We start from the raw sequence: 21,507 nt of genomic DNA, 5'->3' as shown, positions 1-21,507 counted from the left end.
AAAAGATGTGAGTGTGTCTAGCAGTCACAAACCGTTTTGACTCTTCTGACTGACATTATAGTTGGGCAACTACGGAAAACTGTAGTTCCACGCTAGAGATCAGATGTAGGTTAGGAAAAGTCGAGTCTAATTCATTTCAAGCAGTGCTGTCTTTTCCTACGTTCGAAAGGAAGCACATTTTCATCCCTCTTTGACCCGCTGACGATTTCCACAAAGGTTAAGGAAAGGAGGCATAAAGGTTAGGAGATTTGACTATTCGTAAAGGTGTCCCTGGTGTCCGAGGCATCTGGATCACACCATGATCCATCCGGCACACATCTAGGGTGACACGCCCAATTGTGATGTCAGAAGAGGCAGATTTTCACAACGGCTTGAAGCGGCTAATCACACCTGGTGGTATAATATGTCATCTTTAGATAAGACTTACACAAAAGCAACAAAATAATAAATGAAATAATAATAAAATTAAGTCAGTCAACTAACACCTCTTTTAAATTCAAACTGTTCAATAAACCCTGCACTTTAAGCAAGCACTTTTAGTAGTCTAGGCTTTGTTTGACCATGTTATGATAATAATGTATTTTTAAACCTATTTATGATTATATGTCTTTCTAACTTATATTATCAAGTTGAGTGTCAGCGCAGTCTTGGAGCAAAGTCAGGATTACATTTCAATGCTTGTTGTACAGGTGCTTGTTGTACACATGCATATTACTATGCATGTGACAAAATAAGAAATCTTGAATCTTGAAATCCCGATTTATTGTTTTTGTATATATGGTATTCATAACATTTCCTTAAATAACTGATATGTACACTTAGCTACAATAAAATAATTACAATAAATATGAAATCACAGACATAAGATATCTCAATGAGGGGGACCAAATTCTGAGAGCTTAAACATATTTTCACATATTATGGAAAGGGGCCCTAGTAATTCAGGGGGTATTTTATGTGGTGGATTGTGCACATAACGCAAGTGATTTGTAGAACAGGGGGGAATAAAAGTAAGAACCAGCTTCAGGCTTGAAAGAATCCAAAAAGTAACATGACCACTTACCGTTCACCTAAACCGTAATCATATTGCCATGTAAGTAACTGAAAACACAGGCAGTTCTGGGGTAGGTGATGTGTGTTATAGGATATAAAATTCGGACGCATATCGTCTTCCTGGGTGCAAAACAATATCCTACCATATCATTTCATTTCACCTCTATCCTAAATTGACATTGTACAATTGTAACTGTCTGAAATATAAATTTCACAAGTAACTATAGCCATTACCCTGAATATTGTGCAATTTTGCTTATCATACTACAGTATACTGTATTATTCCACAAGGTCGAATAATCCTATAAATGTATTTTTTATCACGGATGTATATACAGTGCCCAGTGTCATCGTTTAGTATTATATATGTATGTATGTATATATCTATATCTATAAATATATAGATATATATATGTGTATATATAAAACAGACTATGAGACACTATTTTCATGATTGTACTCAAGCAAACTGAACTTTGAGCATCTTCTCTCCAATAGCTCTCTCCATTACCAAGTCTTCCTCTGCCTCTCCATCTTCCTCCTCAAGCCCAGACCTGGAAACAAATAAGATAAAAACATGTGACATTACAAATGACAGAACACAATGTTGTCATAGTAAGCCCTCCCGTACAGAGTGCTGCAGACAGAGGTCCGCCTACCCTGAGGGTGTGGTCCCAGGACCCGGTGCAGAAACCCGTCCCGTCGGGGGACACCCGCAGGGTGCTGACCCGGTTCTCGTGGCCAAACAGAATGGACACCCGGGTTCCCTTCAGAACGTCCCACACGTTGATGGTGTAGTCATTGTAGCCGGCGAAAAGTAGCCTCCCTGGAACGCAAACGGTAATCAAATAACGTCTGCATGCACTAGGAACTCAATGAGCAGGTGTTGTAAAACATCTTTAAAAACTCTTACCACTGAGAGAAAAGTCAACACTGGAGACACCAAAAATGATGCTTTCTTTGGAATAAATAGCGACCTCTCTGTCCGCTCTCAGGTCATATAGACGGCACTGTGATACAAACACAAAGTACGTTCCAGTCTCAGCAGAGCAGTTTAAATGTGAAGCCAGCTGCATGACATGAGCCACCTTCAGTGGGACAGGAGCTTTGGGGTGAAATGAGGTGCGAATGGTGTAGTATAGTACTATAGTAGTACTACAATCGTTGATCACTCACAGTAGCATCGTCAGAGCCAGATGCAAACGCATCTCCACTGGGGTAGTACCTGTTGGAATTGATAGAGAAGATATGTTTAGCCCCCTTTTATATTCATTTGGTTAATGTGAATAACAACAATTTGTATATTTTGTAACGTGCATTTGATGGTCTTCCGATTACAAAGGGAACAATCTCTATATCACTAATTTAATTGTATACTTTATTATTCTATAATTTATAATTAATTGTATGACTTAGACTCAATAATAAATGTATTAATTCCAAAAAGATCTGTTCATATATTTACCTCTATATAGATTTCACACAGAACGTACCTCATGAAACCCTTACCTGACACTGTTGATGTCTGAGTCATGGGTCTCAAAAGACTGGATGCATTGTCCTGACCGCATGTCCCACACATTGGCCTTCTTATCACAGCCCTTCGAAGCACACATACGAAGGTTTTAGTAGCTGCAGACATATGTAACAAAGACAACACCGTGTTAAACATGGCAGCCAGTCCTTCTCACCCCTGAGACAAAGGTGTTTCCGGTCTCGGACGGGGCCAGGTCCAGACAGAGCACGTCGGCTGCGTGGCCATGGAAACTCTGCAGCAGCTGGCCACTCTCCACATCCCATAATGCACATGTTCCGTCGCCGCTGGATGTCAGGATCTGGTTTATAAAGGAGAATACGGTCGTAGCTGTTGAGAATATGTCATGTAATAACAATCATTTAAAGTGAGGATGTCAGAAATCCGTAATTAATTTGTAATTATGTTATTGAGGTTGAGCAAGGTGTGCATTAAGCGACAGAAAAGGATGTTTGATGGAATCAAACAACCTCCCCACACAGCAAGGTTAGATTTGGCTTTGGTTTGGTTTTATATTTTGTTTTAGTTTAAGGTTTAGTGTTATGTGAAGTTATATGTTGTGTTTACACCCGTCATCATCCGTACAGCACATGTTCCAGTCATCCCTTCACTTAACTCACAACCGATTACAGGTTGTATTCTTATGTTATTATTATTTCTAATGAATTTCTTACATTAACCTTTAATCCTGTGGACCTTTGAGCCAGGTCCTCACAGTGCCTAGTGACAGCATGTGATGGCACTTTGGAGAAGCACCACCTCCACATGGAGACGCTCCATCACAGGGTCAGACCCCAGCCCTGGAGACCCCCATTATTAGCAGACTTTGCAATGCAAATTAATGTACTTTTTGATATTTTTTAAGATATTCAGAAGGTGTGCAATGGAAACATCCCTCTATGATATTTTATGGGTATTTACATTTTTAGTTCCACTTTTATGGCTTCTTTTATTTGGAAAAGCCTAAAACAGCAGTATTTAAATGGTGGTTACAATGGAATGCTGTGAATGATTGATGCTGTCAATAAGGTGCAAAGGGTTCTTTGCATTATGTTTAGTCTTTGAATTGATCCTGTGTTCAGTTGCTTATGTTGCCTTTTTTTTTTGCCAGTTCACAGGTTGATCCCTCAACCTTCCAGTAGAACAAGGTGTAGAAGGCGTATGGACAGGTGTTTGATTGGCCATGATTAAAGAGCTTAAAACCCCGGGATCATTCAGTCCAATGGAGCTCCCCCATTGTGCTGGTGAAGCCTGGTGGTGGTAAAGGCTCTAATCAATCCTTCCACTGGACTTGAGTCTCCGAGCCGCTCTCACCTGCATGTCTGAGTTGGTGAAGCTGCAGGCAGACAGGTAGTTTGTGTGCATGGCAACAGACTTCTTCTTAGCTGCCAGGTTTTCGTTCTTGTCCAGAGACAGAGGGTAGACTGAGCATTTGTTATCCAGGCCCCTGTTCAATCAAATGTTGGTTTAGCATCACAGTACCTGATCAAATTAATATGCATTTATTATAATGAGGGATGGAGGAATGTGAGATTAGGATGAGACACTGACCCACATGCAACTGCACAGCCGGAGGGTGCGTAGGCACAGGCCATTACCCAGGTGCAAGGCATCGTCACCGCATGCTCCTAAAAACACAATGTATTCATTGATTTGGGAAAATATAGTATTTATGCAAATCCATTGATTATGCATAACAATGACAATACCTTGTTGGTGGTGAACGCATCCCATACAATGACTTTCCCATCCTATCACAACAAATAGAAGATTTTGATTATTGCCAATATCACAACAGAGTACCTGCTTGTCTGCAGTAAGAGCGGGGGAATCGTGGGGTAAGTCTGGGTATGGGTTCTAGCCGGCTGATTTCCACACCTGTGAAGAGCTGACAATCCGTCTCTTGTCCTTGCACCAGTCCATGCAAAGAACTTTGTTGCCATGGCCCTTCAGAGTTCTCCGAGTCTTCATGATGAACTGGCCCAACCCCTCGATCTTCTCTGCCACTTGGTGTACTGTAAACACAGTGCATACCCCCGTCAGAAGGGAATTAAACCGGATCCAGCTGATTCATTATTTCTACATAAGCTATTAAACCAAAGTAGGCATGAGCTTTATGATGCGTTTTAGAGTTGATTAATTTTTTAAGCTCCTTCACATTGCCAAAAAGCAATAGGAATTTCATGTCGCCTCAATGAGACACGGAGATGGTCTGTAATTGCAGATGAGGTCTGCAATCATCGTATTAAACACTGCAGAGAAAACCATGAGCGACCCCGCACATCCATGAGGAAATATCACTGGATCATTTAGCGACAACACACGGACTCGGACTCGGACACAGAGATGAATCGGGCCTATGAAACCTCACACTACTCACACTCGACATCGTGCAGCTTTGCCCTTTCCTCTTCGAGCTTCGACTTCAGCGTCTCCGACTCGGTCTTGAGATTGCAGAGGGTCTCGGTGGGTTGAACCTCCTGTGTCGCCATTTCAGGGATGACAGGGGATCTCATGTATCTGTGTTCTACGAGCAGCGATGGGCAGCAGAGAGGTGGACCTGGCTCCCAGCTGATGTTGCCGTCGTGACGTCACATGGAAAAAGACGCTCGTCTAGTTTCTAGGGGAGGAGATTGTGTGGTGATGCTCAGCCTGTATCCTCACCTCAACCGTGTCTTAGCGGAACCGTTTAATCACCACACACACATCAAAGGTTAAATCCGAACGCTAATAATACTAAGAAAACTAATGATACTAATTATAGCCCTAATAATAATCGAATTATAATTATAATAATAAGAACGAGTCATCAAACATTACATATTTTTAAAATAGATTCAAATTAATAACAATATTAGCTGCTCCTCATTTTTCGGGGCATCTTCGTGAATTGTCACAATTCACTGAAATCAACTAATATAGATCACACACGCACGCGCACGCGCACACACACACACACACACACACACACACACACACACACACACACACACACACACACACACACACACACACACACTATTCCAAAAATAAGGAAAAACATTTCTGGCTTTTATTAAATAAACTACAGTTGAATATCAGGAAAAGTAAAGAACTTCATACATTAACTTCATTAAACTAAGAAGAAAACTAAAATGCAAGTGAACTTCCTGTTTCAGCTGTAATTCGAACACTATGAGATTATAAAAAATACTTTTTCGGCTGAAAGTTCTGGCAAGGACTTGGAGAGGGGTGGGGTAATCACTATGGTTACGACCCCTGGCAAGTTTGTGATACTTTTTTAGTAAACAATTTTCTTATTTGCGTTATAATGACATGTGTTGTATATGAAATGCTCCAAACAACGTGGCGTTATACTAAAGGTCTCGGGGAAGTCTAGTCCTCTCTTGGACCCCCACAACTAAGTCAACGGCTGGCCAGAATGAGTTCCACCTGTTTGGCCAATGTTATACTAGAAGTATCCGAGAGGCTTGACCATCTCTCAAACACCACATCCCACACTTAAGCAGACAGACACATAGCGAGAGCAGTACACGTCCACGCACACTTGGCCACCGGTGTCCCTTCATCGTGACGTCAAAGAGTATACTATAAGGCACTTCGACGTCACAGAAGTAATGCTCCATGCGTCCGGAGCAGAGTGGAAGGTTCACAAACTGTGAGGAGGCATAGGATTTCACGTTCTGCGTCATAGGATTTCACGTTCTGCGTCATGGAAGGAACTACGACTGGGAACTATGGACGTTTGCATCTCGGACTCGGTCTCTGTTCAGAACAGTCTCCCATGAGAGAGATATAGTTATAAATAGATGTATATTTATAATCATATAGAGGGAGACACATATATATGCAATTATATAACAATTCATTTAACAATGATGCATCAATTTACAATAACATTCTAAAAATCAAAGAATAGGCCAATCATTAAGCTTGGTTGGCGTGCTAGAGGAATGTGATAGTTTGGGTGATAAGGTCAGAGTCAGCCCAGGTGCAGACTGCTGGGGCTAGGGTTAGGGCTAGGGTTAGAGTTAGGGTTTAGGGCTAGGGTTAGGGCTGTGGTGCTATAGTCGGGTGAGGAAGCCCAGGTGCAGACTGCTTGGGACCTGCAGCAGCTCCAGAGCCTGAGGGGACGGGCAAAAGGGGAAGGTGACCTGGAAGCGGTACTGTGTGTCCAGCATCAGCTGGGTGGAGCCCTCGTGGTCCTGCAGCAGAGCCTGGCATTAGAGGGGGAGGGGAGAAAGGAGTGTGTGTTGAAGAAAGACACAGTACTGTATCATCACCGTGTGTTTGAGCCAAATTGAATGGAAATGATATCAGAAGAGCAATGAGCTGCACAACGCACCTGGACTTTGCGAACAAAGGAAGACGTCACCCTTTTCTCAAAAGCATCGATCGGCGTGTAGGAGTTCAGGATCTTGATGATCTACAAACAGAAACCCATAAAACACGATGAGAGCATGAGGTGGGTTTGGTTCTATGTGGCGCGGCAAACCAAACCACGGCATCACGGCACCTGGACGGGGTTGAGCTCGGTGCAGTTGTCGGCGATGTCCTTGGCGTCCTCGTCGGTGGACTTGTTGACCTGCAGCAGCCAGGCAGCCTGGGACAAAGGCTTCAGGGTGTCCATGGCGCTGGAGGCCCCCAGTCCCTGCTCCTTCAGCCACTCCTCCAGGTAGCTGATGTTACACCTGACCACACAGCACACAAGGCTCCGGGTTGACTTTGACTATATTGTTCATATGCATACATGTTTATATGCACTCAGGCCAACACACACACACAAAAACACATGGCCACGCCCCCACAAACACACACACACACACACACACACACACACACACACACACACACACACACACACACACACACACACACACACACACACACACACACACACACACACACACACACACACACACACACACACACACACACAAACTCAAACAAACCCCCACACACAAACTCTACCAAACCAACACACAAACACACTCTAACGAAACCCACAGACCCACCTGATCTGCATGCCCTTCCTGCAGGAGCACAGGTCCTTGCGACGGCGCCGGTGAGGAAGAAGAGCTGCTTGACGGCCTGCCGGAGGAGGCCGGCCTCCATGCCGTGCTGCGCCATGGTGCCGTGGAAGGAGCTGAGCATCTGCAGGACGGAGGTGATGGTGTGGGCCTCGGCGCCTGGGGGGCCGCTGGCCGAGCGCTGCCTGAGGCCCGGGGGCTTCAGGCTGAAGACACCCTGCAGGCTCTCGTGCTCCAGCATGCCAGGCACTGCTCACAGGGACACGGAGAGAAACGTCAGAGGACAGGACATGGAAGGCTTCCGACCAGACACCGCGTAAGGTTAGCCGCGCATCGCCAGACCAACAGCCCACTGGAGCGGGAGTCTGGAACCTGTTTGTAGATATTTAATTGACAAGGCACTCCTACTTCCTCATTCCATGAAACATTGTCTGACATTCTTTCAACCTGCCTCAATGCCAGAGTGATCTGCAGGGAGACACAGCAGGTGCACTGTGACACAAGGGTTTAAGGCCGTTGTGTGGGACAGACCTATCATTGGGGTGAGGGTCTTCTCCATGACGGTGAGGAAGCGGTGATAGATGTGGATGGCCAGGTCACTGAGGATCTGCCGGTGCTCGGAGAGGTCAAAGTTCTTCAAGCAGTTGTTGTTCTGCCGCGGTGTGTTCTGCTTCATGAACTCCTGTTTGAGAAATGGAAAGACTTGATTTAATCCACACATTAACAAGAATGGATAACACACACACACACACACACACACAGAGATATATATCTATACCCCCCCCCCAAGACAAAAACACACACACACACACACACACACACACAGAATAAAAAAAAAGGCATACCTCCTCTCCGCTGTACTGTTTTAAACAGTTGATCAGGTGATTCGTGTTAGAGAGCCAAAATGAAAGTGTTTCAAAGTCTTTTTGATGGTCCTGTAAAGAAACACAAAACACATTTTTGGTAAGACTGCCAACAGTACACACTGTTAATCATGTCCATCCCTTTCCTCTGCCTGCTTTCTAAGCACCGCCAACAGTATAATGGTTTATACTCCAAAATCTGCCTTTTAATACAATGTTTTAACAGGCTTTCTGTTTGTGTAAAGACAGGACAGTAAAGACTGATAAGGGACTGGGCTGAAAGAGAGAGGATCGACCCTGGGTCCCCATTATCCGTACGGCCCATGCTGTCCTGTGTGTGGTGAGCAGGTAGCAGGCTGTGGGCCGCCTCACCTTGATGACCGCCTTGACCCCGGTGATGACGCCGTTCATCAGGCTCTTGAGCTTGGTGCCGTCATTGAGGTAGTCCGAGTGGCGGATGCACATGTAGATGATATAGGCGGCCAGACCGGGGATCATGTTGACCACCACGCCCCGGGGCTTCAGGTCTGAGCACAGACGGGGGTTAACAACACGCCTCTCAGGGGTCAACAGGTCAGAGGTCTACAACATGCCCCTCAGGGGTCAACAGGTCAGGGGTTAACAAAGCACTCCCTCTCAGGGTTCAACTCAACTCATCTGTTAGGACTGCATCTGTCCTAACAGATGAGTTTTGTTGACCATTTCCATGAAGGAAATTGAAGTTGAATTGAATATAAATAATAAGAAATAATAATAAAATATAATCATATATGTCTTTCTCTAACTCTTGTTTCCATAATGTAGTACTTTAAGCAGTTTGTTATTTAATTGATTTTATGTTCTCTTATGATTCTTGCACTTTTTAGGTCTTATCTTCATGGTAGAATGCATTGAACGTTACTAATGAACTTAATGTTATCAACAGGCCTGATTGTGAGTCCTGTAGCAAGGTGAAAGAAATGGACAAGTACCCAGGATAATGTTTTGAATCAGCCTGGTCTCGTCCTCTCTCTTACACTCCAGCATACCCAGGTAATCTTTGGGGATCGCCGGGGAAGAGGCTGACTTGGCTGCAGGGAATAAAATAATCACAATATAGCAGTTAGAGGAGAATAGGTTAAGATGACACCATCACAGTGCAAAGTCCAAAAACACAAACCTCTCTCTGATTTCTCAAGGCTCTTTATCTGACTCTGGAGTTTCTTAATCAGGCGGTCCTTCTTGTCCAGCAGTTCTTCAAAGTCCTGTCACAGTGTACAATGGTATATTATATTTATGAAGGCTTCAACCTGCAATATGCAGTTTTTTCATTGCAGCAATAACGTCATTGTTTGAACAAAACCCAATTCCCTGAGGGCTCAACCAACCCAGGGATATGTTCAAGGTAAGTCAATCAGTGTGAACGAAAAGAGAATCTTAAAACTATACCAACACCACTGCAATTAGATCAACTTCACAAAACACAGATACACACACACACACACACACACACATACCAAACACACACACAAACACACACATACATGCACACCAAACACACACACACACACACACAAACATACCATATTGTCAGCTGTTAGCTGCGAAGCCTCTTGACTCAGCCTCGACTTGGCCTCACTCTCCGCCAAGTGCTGCTTGAGGAGCTGCTGGTTCTGCTCCTGGAGCTCCTCCACCCTCCCGTGGAGTTCCGTCCTGTCCGTCTCAAGCTCCTCTGCCTGCTGCTTCAAGTGCCTGAGCAGCAGCGACACACATTTCAGCTAAGAGCCATATAAATAATATATTAATCCCCACAGTGGGGACACAATGTGAGCTTCACTCACATGCACTGGGACTGCTCCTCTTCGATCTTCTTCTGCAGATTGTTGGTGATCTGGTCTGTTTTCTCTATCCAGTGGAAGGTATAATGAAGGAGATATGTTAGAAAACACATCACCACAAGATCCCCGGTATAGAATTCGTGAATTTGTGATGCAGTGTTTTGGTTTTGTTCTTCCAACCAGCGATCTCTCTGGACTGCACTTCAACGTGAGCCTCCAGGTCCTGCTTCTGTCTCTGCAGCTCAGACACTTGTTGCTTTAGCTCTGGTATGATCTTTGAATAAGAAAACAAAACCAAAAATAAATGAGGTAGGCCGCAGTAAGACCCTCCCATCACTTGGAGCGCAATGCCAGCGAGCAGAATCTCTGTGGTCACGTACTGAGTTCTCCCCGCTGAGCCTGGCCACCTCCTGGCGGATGTCCTCGTTGACGTTGCTCTTCTCGTGGAACAACTTCTGTAACTGGTTGTTTTCCTTCTGGAGGTGCTCCAGTTTCAGCGTCAGGCCGTGCACCTGGTTCTCCCAGTTCTCATTCTGCTTCCTCCTTTGGTTTTCCAGCATGCTGCAGTCAATGGAGGATTATTTCATAGGACTACTTTATGTTGAAGCACAGACACCATTCCATATTCTCAGCAAAACATTTGCACTCACACATTAAAAGGCACACACACATTGAATGAAAGTGGTGAAGTGTCTCTTTTAGACAATGTTGAAGACCACCAATCCAAGAAGAATGCTAGTCGGTAAAATGAGTCCGCAGAAAGTATAAAAGTATAATAACTCAATCAAACCTGGTCGCTTTCTGGAGACCGTCAAAAGCAGTGAGCAGATCTCCGATGTCGCCGTGGTTTTCAAGGTCATCTGAACTCGACCTTCAGCCATAAAACAAAAGACAACCATAACATCAATCTCCATATGACCAAATTGAGATCTAAAACATGTAAACCATAGTGAATATTGTACATTACCCCAAAATAAACACCTCTTCAGCCACACCACCAAGGAGCTGTCTTCTAATCACACTCATTTTGGCTACAGGAGAAGCAAAATAAAGCGTTGTAGTTAAATTAGCATATGAAATGTTGCATTAGCACACAGTCAGCTCGAAGGCATGGGAGGGACTCAAGACAAAGAAAAATAGAAAAGTCCTGCAGTGTAACAGTAGAGCAGGGATTCCCAACCTTTTTTGTTCCGAGGACCGACATATTCATAAAAAGATTTGTTGGTCCGGGAGTCAATTTGAATGCCTTCATTTTAAGATACATCCTTTTAAAACAAAGGATATGGCTGTTTTTCATGATGGTTTATTAGTCATATTCACAACAATTAAAGCAACAGCAATGAAACGCTTGAGTCTCAGGCTCCGTTCAACAAAAGTAATAATATAAAAAACTACATTTTTTAAAAGAAACACAGAATCGCCTGTGACTTCAATAAACACAAAAGTAGTGCAAAGACACTTACAGTGCTTCATTTACAGTGGTTTAGTTGCATATTGATAGATTTTATATCTTTTAAGAAGCTATGATTTTAAGGTGAAATAACATGACTCGTAAAGTTAATAAAATAATATACATAAAATATGATGAAAAAAATAAAAAAATACTGTATAAAGACTATATACTGTGTATATTTTTTTATTTTCTGGAAATATTTCAAGGCCCGGTACTAACGGGTCCGGGGACCGGGGGTTTGCAATCGCTGCAGTTGAGTACCTCTGGCCTGCTCCACCTGCTCCCTCCTCCTCCGGTTTGTGGCGTCTCTCAGGGTCTGCAGGCTGCGGAGGTCCTTGCGGAGCTCAGGGATGGTCTTCACGTGCTTGGTGAGCTGCACCACCTGCTCCTGGAGGTCCGAGTTGACCTGGCCTTCCTGGCCCATCTGCAGCTGCAGACAACCCCGCTCCTCCTTCAGCCTCCTGATCTCCTCCGTCAGCTCCGCCACTTCTTTCTCGTGGTCCTCCCTCAGGATCTCCATGTTGTTCTCTGCAATCCTGACGACAAGAAAGCCATGAGGGTTGGATTCTGTACACGAAACCGCCTCCCCTCCCTGCCCCTCTCGTGTTAAGGCCTCCCCCTCCCTTCCCTTCCATCCCCCTCCATGTTAAAGCCTCCCCTCCCTACCCCTCTCTTGTTAAGGCCCATGTTAAAGCTCTCCCCTGTGAAACCTACTTTCTCAGTCTTTCCTCTGTTTCTTTCTCTTCCTTCAGCACTTTCTTCATTTGATCAAAGCGGTCTGCGGAGGTAATCATGTGTAAAAATTATTATCTCCAAAGACTAGAAGAAGAGGCTTGAATAAATGCAGAATTCTCACCCTTAGCTTCTTTGGAGGAAACCTCTATGTTTTTCTCCAGGGTTTGCTTTTCAAGTGTCCGAGCCTCCATCTCCCTCTGAAGCTGTGCCAGTTCCTTCAGTAAAAAGAAGATAAGACAGAAGATCTAAAGAAGGGGACTGGAACATCTGATGGCAGACATGAGGCAACACCAGTCAGGCGTGTGTCTGGGCTTCATGTCCCCAAGTTCGACCCCCACTGACCTGACTACGGTCCTCTTTGGCCTTCTTCTGTCTGCTTTCCAGGGAGACCTTCTCCCCGGCGGCCTTCTGCAGCTGGGCCTCAAGCCCGTGGAGCCGGTCCATGGTCTGACCGTGGCTGCTGGCCAGGCTGGTGAGCCTCTCCACTAGTCCTCGGTTCTCTTTGTTCTGGGAGATCGCACGGTCCACGGGTTTACCAACCAGATACCAACCAAATGGGAAACGATTCAAGGGTGAATTTGACGTATTGAGACGGGTCAACCAGTGTGGACAATGTAAGCTTTGGCTAAACGTGTCCCCTCAATGTAAATGTTGACAGATGTTGATATAAATGTAGACTGTAGGATGACGCTATTGGGTACTGTTGGCCCCTGATGTTCCCTTCTTCTCCATTTACATATCCATCACATATACAGTACTTGTACAATTGCATGAAGTCATTGCACACTCCACAAAAGTGCAGCGCTAGAACCAATTCAGATTCTAGATTCAGAGAATCTAGAATCCGGGGATCGGATTCTAGGAGGAGCCGGGGATCGAACTAGAGACCTTCCGGTTACCAATCAACCCGCTCTACCTCCTGAGCTACGGTCACCCTAAGGGACAGGCCTCACCTGGTCCTCAATCTTTTTCCTGAGGTTCTGAACGCGGAAGGACAGCTGGACGTTGATGACCAGCCGCCTCATGGTCTGGAAACGGCGGCGGGCCAGCCAGGCGCGAGCATACTTCTGTAGGACCAGGGCCTTCTGCACCTCCACCATCTGAGGAGGAGGAGACAGGTGGAGCAGAACAACACCGGGTTACAGTCGATTAGACTCTGGACCTCAGCAAGATGCTAAGCTAAGCTCAAATGCAAATATCGTTCAAATCAAGGGTGACTTTAATTTAAAAAGTACAATACGCAAACAATCGTTGCTGTATATGTGCTCTCAAACCCATTCCTTCATGTAGACACTGACTGGTTCATCACTCCAACTGTGGCTGAGTAGACAAATCTCACAATTCGTATTTTCTGCAATCCTTGATTTTAAAGCATAGTCTAGATGTTTGTTTGTTTTTTAATTTAGACTTGATTTAAGGGGAATTTGGCTGGGAGCCAGTTTAATCTGTGAGCTCATTTATTATTTTGCTCAGGCAGCTCCCATCCAGACAGATTTCCAGCCGACCACGGTCTGACAGGTGCTGGCCAAGCTGGGGAGTCTCTCCGATAACCCACGGTTCTCTTTGTTCTGCGAGATCACACGGCCTACACGTTTACCAACCAGACACCAACACCAGACACCAAGAGAATGAATTCAAGCACCTTTTGGAAGAATTGACACTCATCAACCAGTGTGGACAAGCGTAAGCTTTGGCCAAATGGGTCCGCTAAATGAAAATGTTGATTTAAATATAGACTGTAGGACAAAACTTTTGGAGACTTGTGGCCCTGGCCAAAGCCAGACCAGGCCAATCCCAACCTATATTGGACGTGTTTGATACCACGTCTGAACAAAGGCCCTTGAAGTGAAAACTACCAAAATGGCTGCCGATGATTTTGATCCGTTGAGTCCACCATAACCACCACATTTAATAAACTGGACAGTATGTATTCTCTCAAAGAGGATCAAAGAACTGCATTCAAAGTCTTTGTTGATGAGAGAGACACGTCTGCGTACTTTGAAAGTATTCGTTAAAGTTTAATTTACCAACCATCACTAATCGTAAAGTCACACGTTTCGTTGCTCTGATTGTTTTTCTATCAAAGAGTGTCCAGAGTAATTTTATCTGAACCGGTTGATAACGTTCCTTGGAGATCGAAAATGAAGAGTTTCAGACTAATAAACAGTAGAGAATTAGTCTGGAAATGTCACCTTAGCTTGAAATAGCAAACCTTAAGTATCATACCTTTAATTAATACAACAATAAAAAACATTTTGGTTCAAATCAAACCTTTTTGTATCGTCTGCGGGCAATCCAACCCCGGGTGAAAGCCTGTATGGTCACAGTGGACAGGCGGACCAGCAGGTAGATCTGCCTCATCCTATAGCCTCTCCAGTGTCTCTGGAGGACTAGTGCTGCCCAGCCATGTTTGATGGCCGCAGCGCTCACCATCTTACTGTTGGGGAAACAAACAATAGTCAGGAGACACTCACTGCTGATTGGTAGAACAAACAAACAAGAATAATCCAATAGGACCTGGACCTTTTTAAAACTCCTCACCGGATCTGTCTCTGTCCGCGAACGTACTGCTGCAGCACGATGACGGCCTCTCTGGTCCGGAGGTACCACCTCCTCTGGCTCCAGCCCCGGACATGCTTCTGGAGGATCACGCAGGCCCCGCGGAGCCGGTCCAGACGCAGCTTCTCCAGGTACGCCACCTGACCAGCCCTGAAGAAGATCTTGGTCCGGCCAAATTTGTACTGGTTTGAATCCTTGAAGTAGAACAGCACATGTGACCAAAGTGAGACACTCGTAGGCAGCACTAAGTGATTGATGTTGATAACAATACCTTCTGGTGTTACTTAAACATATTCCCTATACAGGCGTTGTTGAACCTGAATTATCCTTTGCACTGCAGTCTTGCAGGCTTGTTGCTTGTCCTTAACGGCCAACTCCATTGGAGTCATCAGGATACTGTAGCGGCTGTAAAACTCAATGTATGTCCACCTGCAGACCAACATGGGAAGTACAGCACATGGTACATTAGCAGTGAAATATCATCATCATTAACACTACTATTCGACCAACATGACAGTATGAAGTCCAGTGCTGCCAGTGTCGTACCTGGAGGGGTAGCTCTGAGCGCTGATATGAATCGTCTCAAGGACTCCACAGGCCCGCAGCTGCTGCACCACCCTCCTGGAGTCATACCTTCACATACACGCACACGCAGATGCACACGCACACTCACACACACACACACACACACACACACACACACACACACACACACACACACACACACACACACACACACACACACACACACACACACACACACACACACACACACACACACACAGTTCTGAGTCCGTAGTTATTCAATTAATGATTCAGTTTGACGCATTGAGTGACATCTAACGGTGCAGATGGGGAGGTCAGTTGGTTTCAATCTGCAATCTGCAACTTCACCACTAGATGGCTCTAAATCCTACACACTGCACCTTTGAATATACAAATTATAAGAATGTAGTCCAGTTTACATGATTCTCCAATTCAAACACCAAAAGTTAGGTACACATATTATTCAAAAAAGTTCCAGATATTAGTTCGGCCACCGTAGCTGCGCCCCCCGCCCGCGCCCTGAGTCTGGACTCACTCGAAGGGCAGCTTCTCATCATTGGGCTTAATGCAGCGCACGTAGTGAGGGGTTGTGGCGTTCAAGGTCTCCATCAGAAGGTACAGGGAACTGCGGAACTATAGAACCAGGAACGCCAGGAGCACCAGGAACGCCAGATCCCATGGAAAACCAGATATCAGCAATAATAAAAGAAAAAAACGACAAAACAAACACAAAATCCAAACTGAAGGGCGCCATTCCAAACTGTAAAGCAAATACAAGATATGGTAGTTTGGCTGTCGCTGTGCGTAGTGTACACAGTAAACATGTTCACCTTATCTCCCACTGTGGTCCTGAGCTCCTTATTGGCTGGCTTCACCCCAGGTCGGGCAGACTTCACTTGGAAACTCTTAGAGGGTTTAATGCTTTGCGCCTCTTCATGAAAGAAGTTGGCCAGGAATTCAAACTGATGAAGAAGGAACATGTTGAAATATGGAGGACGTATCTACCTTGATATGGTAAAGTATTCAATGAATACCTTGCTGGCTCGCATGATCTCCAACAAGTCCTCATAGAGTGCATCTCTGTTCTTCTCCAGAAATCCTTTGCTCTGGTATTCTACCTGTGAAAGAAAGAGCAGAGGTTTTATTGTTGCTGTCATGTCACTATTCCTCGATACTGAGTTGACACTGGCACCTCATGATCACACACACCTTGTCTGCAAAGTGTTGGATCATAAAGGCCTCATTGGACATTCTTGGCTTCTCAAAAAGAGGGTTGTCGTGCAGGTAGTTGTACAGCTTCTGAAGCCAGTTCTGATCTGTTCCTTGAGGAAACTGGACGATGATCAACCAGGACACAGAGAAACACATAGGTCAAACATGTACGATATGAACATCAGAATAAAAGAGCCAAATCATCGACTTGAAGCTAGCAAGTGAAGGAAAGTTGGATCATAAACTTAGCTTGATCATCTCACCAGACATTCTTCATCCAGGAGATCTAGAATCCCCATCTTAGCTTCAATCAGATCAATGACAGGCTGGTTGTCATAGAAATCAATCAGGGTCCATGGGATGTCCTCCTTCATGTACTCCTCCTGCTCAAGTTTGAACACGTGCTAATCCAAACAACACAGAGACTAATGGTTATATTAAACCGCTTATGAGCAGGTCGGTACAAAAGGATATTTGGGTTTAGACGTAAGTTTCACGCTGTACCAAGTTAAACTGCTGCTGAAGTTTCTCATTTGCGTAATTAATACAGAATTGTTCGAAGCTGTTGGTGTCAAACGTCTCAAACCTGTTAACAAAGCAGAAAAAAGACAATCAACCACAGAAAGTATGGATGATTCAAACTAAGGCAACAAAGATTCAGACGCCCCCTTACCCGTAGATGTCGAGGACGCCTACGAAGGCATGTTGTATTCCCGGGACTTTCAGTGCGGCGTTGATCTTCTGGATGACGCAGTCGAACAGCTTGGCATAGATCTGCTTGGCCAGGGCGTCGCGGGCACTGGTGGCCCGTTCCGGGGGCACCGGCTTCACCACCGTCTCCACCACCAGCACCATCCTGCGGTTACACAGCCAGCGACACAGCTCCGGGGCACTGACATGCAACAGGTCGCAGAACACCACCAGGTGGGGGTCACCGGACTGGGATGGGAGAGGGACAATCAGGTTTAAAGGAGGAAGTAAGTTAGGGTTAGGGATGGTGGGGCTTCAAACCTCAGACCTTTGAGCTGGGAGTGTAACCCCAGCGGTACCCTGAAGGTTGCGCAATATACATGAAAAGCTGCATTGCAACTCACAGGGACAGAGGAGTGTTCACCACCGGCGGCTTTGATCTGAACATTTCCCAAATGCAATATGGCCGCCAGAACCCGGAACACATCAGACTGAAACTTGTCGGTCAGTCCTGGTGGAGAGCGGTGAGGGAAGGAGTGTAAGTAGTGTGGAGTTTAAAAAAGCTGTTTGAGGAGAGCCATTATTTGGAACGCTTACCCAACAGAGAGAAGGTCTTCCGTGTCTCTTCCATGTCTCTTCTGTCATCCACACCTTCGATCCCGATTTCTCCGCCCATGCTTGTGTACTGGAACTTATCTGCGCTCGCTAAAGATTAAACAAACACTTCTACATTATAATCAGGAGCACAGACAGATAACACAAGGTCAACTGCTTTGCCTTGAGAGACCCAGAAGAGGACACGGTGAAATCGGGGGCTCATGAGAAGTGTCATTTTGACGTTGGCAGATGTGTTCTAAAGACCCTCACTGTGAACAGTAGTAAAACAGTAGTAACAACTCACACAATCTCAGAGTCTTGAACTCAGGCAGTTCTGCACAGGCACACATCTGGTAGAAGATGTGGTAGTTACGCTCATTCTCTGCCTGCAAAGGACAAAGGCACTTCAACAATACCCCTCCATAATAAAACATCTCCTCCAGTTATTTTCTTTAAAACTACCTGGAAGACCACTCTGGATTTCTCCAGAAGATATGTCCTCATGTTGGCTCCGATGATGCGGTACTGCTTGTCGAAGCTGATCTCGGTGTACTTTCCAAACCTACTGCTGTTATAGTTCCTAGTGGTCTTTGCGTTGCCTATCGCCTGGCATAAAGACACACAAGGCCTGTGGCATTAATGCATCCACCACAAATGATGAATGAACTAGTCTTAAATTACTTGAAATGTGTTGACATTTTATGATAATTTGAAAAGTGTATGAAATTTTTAATTGAAATACTAGATCATAGAAAACATAGCTTTCTGTCTAGTCAATGTCCACTCGTGAGATTACGCTCACAAGGAGCGAAGTACCCCTCTTTCATGGCCGCCGTGCGTTGGGTTCCTACCTCAGTGATGGGATTGGAGGCCAGGACCTTGTCTTCCACCCTGGTTTTGCTGCCAGACTTGCTGACTACAGCAAAGTATCTCATTGCGTAGCGGGCAGACACAGTCTTCCCTGCACCCGACTCCCCGCTGACGATGATGGACTGATTCTTGCGGTTTCTGTCAATGAGATGTCAGTGTAGGTGTTAGGGTGATTACACATTGGACCCTACAAACTCCAACACCCGACTCAAGAAGGCTGGTTGAAGCTGGTCTCCGCAGCAAACCACCAGCAGCAGATACAGCAGATATGACACACTGGCCCAATGAGTTATTGGTTGTTGGGACGGTGTGTAAGCACATTTGACAGGTGGCTTTCTATCTTACATCATACAAGTATTAGCATTACATTTTATTATAACACATTTGTACCTGGCCATCTGTTTATAAGCCTCTTCTGCCACTGCAAATATGTGGGGGTCCATGTCCCCCATGTTCTGGCCTGAGTAGGCCTGGATGACGGCATCCCCGTAGATATGCAGCTGTTTGTAGGGGTTTACTGCCACCAATATGATGCCTGCAAACAAGGAAGTATAGCGAGAGTCCACGTTGTGCTTTATCACTGTTTCACAAAGAGTTTCAACAGCTGATATGTTTGAAGAGATTTACTGCCACATGCACATAATGCTTGGCCTGCAAATAAGGAAATGGAGCAGAGAGCAGTCCTATGCTGTTGGTGCTTTATTCATGCGTTTCAGCAGCTCATGTTGCCCCACTAGCAGGCCTACCGCAGTAGGTGTAGATGATTTTGGACTCCACGAAGCGCACTCTGAGGTTGTGAAGAACAGCAGGCTCGTGAAGGTAGCTGAGAGCCGTCAGGTCGTTCTCTCCTACTAGGATGTCGGGATTCCGGAGGTGGGGGAGCAGGGGGCTCTCCAGGTCAACCTTGTACTGGTATTCCTGAAGAAGAAGATTGGTCAGATGTTGCTATAGCTGCACCTGGCTACTGCATTTGATTTATCTTTTTATTTGACTCACTGTGCCATCTTCAAGACGCAGATCCAGCACACTGTTGCCAAGATGGAAGTCTCTGATAATCTCTGCAGACTTCCATACGTGTTTTGGATCTGGAACCCATACTCTGTTGTACTAAAGGGATGTTGAGGAACTAGTTAGGGGTCCGAGCAGCAAAGCTGTGTCTGCCCGCTACGCAATGAGATACTTTGCTGTAGTCAGCAAGTCTGGCAGCAAAACCAGAGTGGAAGACAAGGTCCTATACTGTAAGTCGAAAACTCTTGACATGTTTAGGGTATGGTTACCATTAACCCCCACTACCCATAAACCCAAATTTGTGGTAGTGCACCCAAAGGTGGTGCTATGGAAAAAAACATGAAATAGCCTTATTTCTTCTTACTAGATTGACCTGGACTCAAAATTCTTTCATCGTATTCATCTCTAAAATCAGATGCATCTTTTTCACCCTGTTCTTCTGCTCTAAAGATATTTACTTTTCCCACAATTTCATAGAAAAGCCAAACTTCCACAGTCTCAAACCATTTTGCCTATATGACCATTTTGTTATTGTATAACTACCATACGGCTATTATTAGGTGGATACAATTAACAGTGCAATTTTTCAGATCTGTGCTCTTTTAAGAAAGCCATTAATTCACTTGAGAAATGTGTGCTTGTAGGTTTCTGGATGTTGTATGCTTATCAATAGACATTTTGACCATGTGAATGAAGATGAAGTTCAGGTTTATCAGTGGCTCAATGGGGTAATGCCTTGTAAAGGTGATCCTTAGGATGAGAGTTCGAATCCAGATTATAGCATGCTGAACATTACATTCGGCCATTGCTTTGCAGCTCACCTGAAAGCCGAGGCACAGTATTGCATTAAGTGGAACATCTTCATCCACATCTTTCCTTCATAGTTATTTGTCATATTTATACATCTTCCATTAGTGATTTCTTGACTTTTAATTTTGCTCGGACCCCGTTAATCACCGCTTGTGGTTATATTTTATATTTGTAATACTTCGGGAATGTAAATTACGAGTTTATTCAGTAGGCCTAAGTGTCAAATTGTAACATAACGCAATTGCTATCGAAGGGAAATGGTTTACTTCCTTCATTCATTCTGAGAATAATGTACATTTAGCCTGTTTATGTAGTCGAATCCTGCAGGACCTCAAAAACAGGTTTGCCTGAAAACGCAAACGAAGTGAAACTGCAATGTGTCTTTCCATATGCCAGCGGATGTCCTTCTGTGTCACAGAAAAGGATCTCAGTATTACCCCGAACTATACACAATAAATCGTTCATATGGATATGAAACTCTCCTACCTCTGTGTAGAGCTCCAACAAGGTCATTCTCAAGCATTATTGTTATCCACTGCGACTGCTGTGCGTTTTATACTTCAGCTGGAACAATGTGGTGCTCCCAGGGTAGCCTAGGAACGACTGGTGTTTGTTGCGCACCTTCAGGCAACAGGTGAACTGCGGCGTGACATTTTGCGTTCCTCTGCGATCTTTTGCGCTCCTCTGTGCGCCGGACTTTGACTCTCTGGCCCCGCCCACGCGTCTTGTG

The 21,507-nt window shown here is 45.0% G+C and overlaps 2 protein-coding genes across 2 annotated transcripts; both read right to left on the bottom strand.

The window, feature by feature from the left end:
* Positions 1-745: 745 nt before the first annotated feature.
* On the bottom strand, positions 746-5,307 carry gnb5a (guanine nucleotide binding protein (G protein), beta 5a). Its single transcript, XM_060061344.1, has 11 exons — positions 4,968-5,307; positions 4,466-4,602; positions 4,297-4,338; positions 4,139-4,215; positions 3,902-4,034; positions 2,745-2,888; positions 2,563-2,654; positions 2,230-2,278; positions 1,967-2,063; positions 1,713-1,879; positions 746-1,607 (listed from the first exon to the last, which is right to left on the bottom strand). The coding sequence occupies exons 1-11, from the start codon at positions 5,101-5,103 to the stop codon at positions 1,596-1,598; spliced, it is 1,086 nt and encodes a 361-aa protein (XP_059917327.1). The 5' UTR covers positions 5,104-5,307; the 3' UTR covers positions 746-1,595.
* A 966-nt stretch (positions 5,308-6,273) lies between these two features.
* Positions 6,274-21,442, bottom strand: myo5c (myosin VC). Its single transcript, XM_060061343.1, is given in 41 exon segments — positions 6,274-6,804; positions 6,933-7,013; positions 7,104-7,278; positions 7,603-7,645; positions 7,648-7,866; positions 8,149-8,299; positions 8,463-8,552; positions 8,853-9,007; positions 9,452-9,550; positions 9,640-9,724; positions 10,043-10,211; positions 10,301-10,364; positions 10,478-10,571; positions 10,678-10,858; positions 11,088-11,168; positions 11,265-11,328; positions 12,012-12,286; positions 12,465-12,528; positions 12,607-12,700; positions 12,828-12,992; positions 13,439-13,585; positions 14,757-14,922; positions 15,027-15,238; positions 15,362-15,473; positions 15,591-15,677; positions 16,126-16,223; positions 16,421-16,552; positions 16,625-16,708; positions 16,800-16,922; positions 17,066-17,206; positions 17,307-17,388; positions 17,476-17,741; positions 17,897-18,003; positions 18,090-18,197; positions 18,394-18,475; positions 18,552-18,695; positions 18,941-19,097; positions 19,350-19,494; positions 19,706-19,877; positions 19,956-20,066; positions 21,264-21,442. Coding segments are annotated over 41 exon segments (5,205 nt in total). The 5' UTR covers positions 21,291-21,442; the 3' UTR covers positions 6,274-6,651.
* Between the last annotated feature and the right edge of the window lie 65 nt (positions 21,443-21,507).

Source organism: Gadus macrocephalus, chromosome 9, assembly GCF_031168955.1.
Source record: "Gadus macrocephalus chromosome 9, ASM3116895v1".
NCBI lineage: Eukaryota > Metazoa > Chordata > Actinopteri > Gadiformes > Gadidae > Gadus > Gadus macrocephalus.
The sequence above is the reverse complement of the archived record's forward strand: the minus strand, read 5'-3'. Positions and strand labels throughout refer to the sequence as shown.

What these genes read in the sequence shown, in the direction of transcription:
- gnb5a (XM_060061344.1), bottom strand. Translation starts at nt 5,103, where the DNA reads ATGAGATCCCCTGTCATCCCTGAAATGGCGACACAGGAGGTTCAACCC. An exon ending in GGATTGTCAGCTCTTCACAG is followed by an intron (nt 4,339 to 4,465) that starts GTGTGGAAATCA and finishes TTGTTGTGATAG; the next exon opens with GATGGGAAAGTCATTGTATG. An exon ending in TCAGACATCAACAGTGTCAG is followed by an intron (nt 2,279 to 2,562) that starts GTAAGGGTTTCA and finishes CAATTCCAACAG; the next exon opens with GTACTACCCCAGTGGAGATG.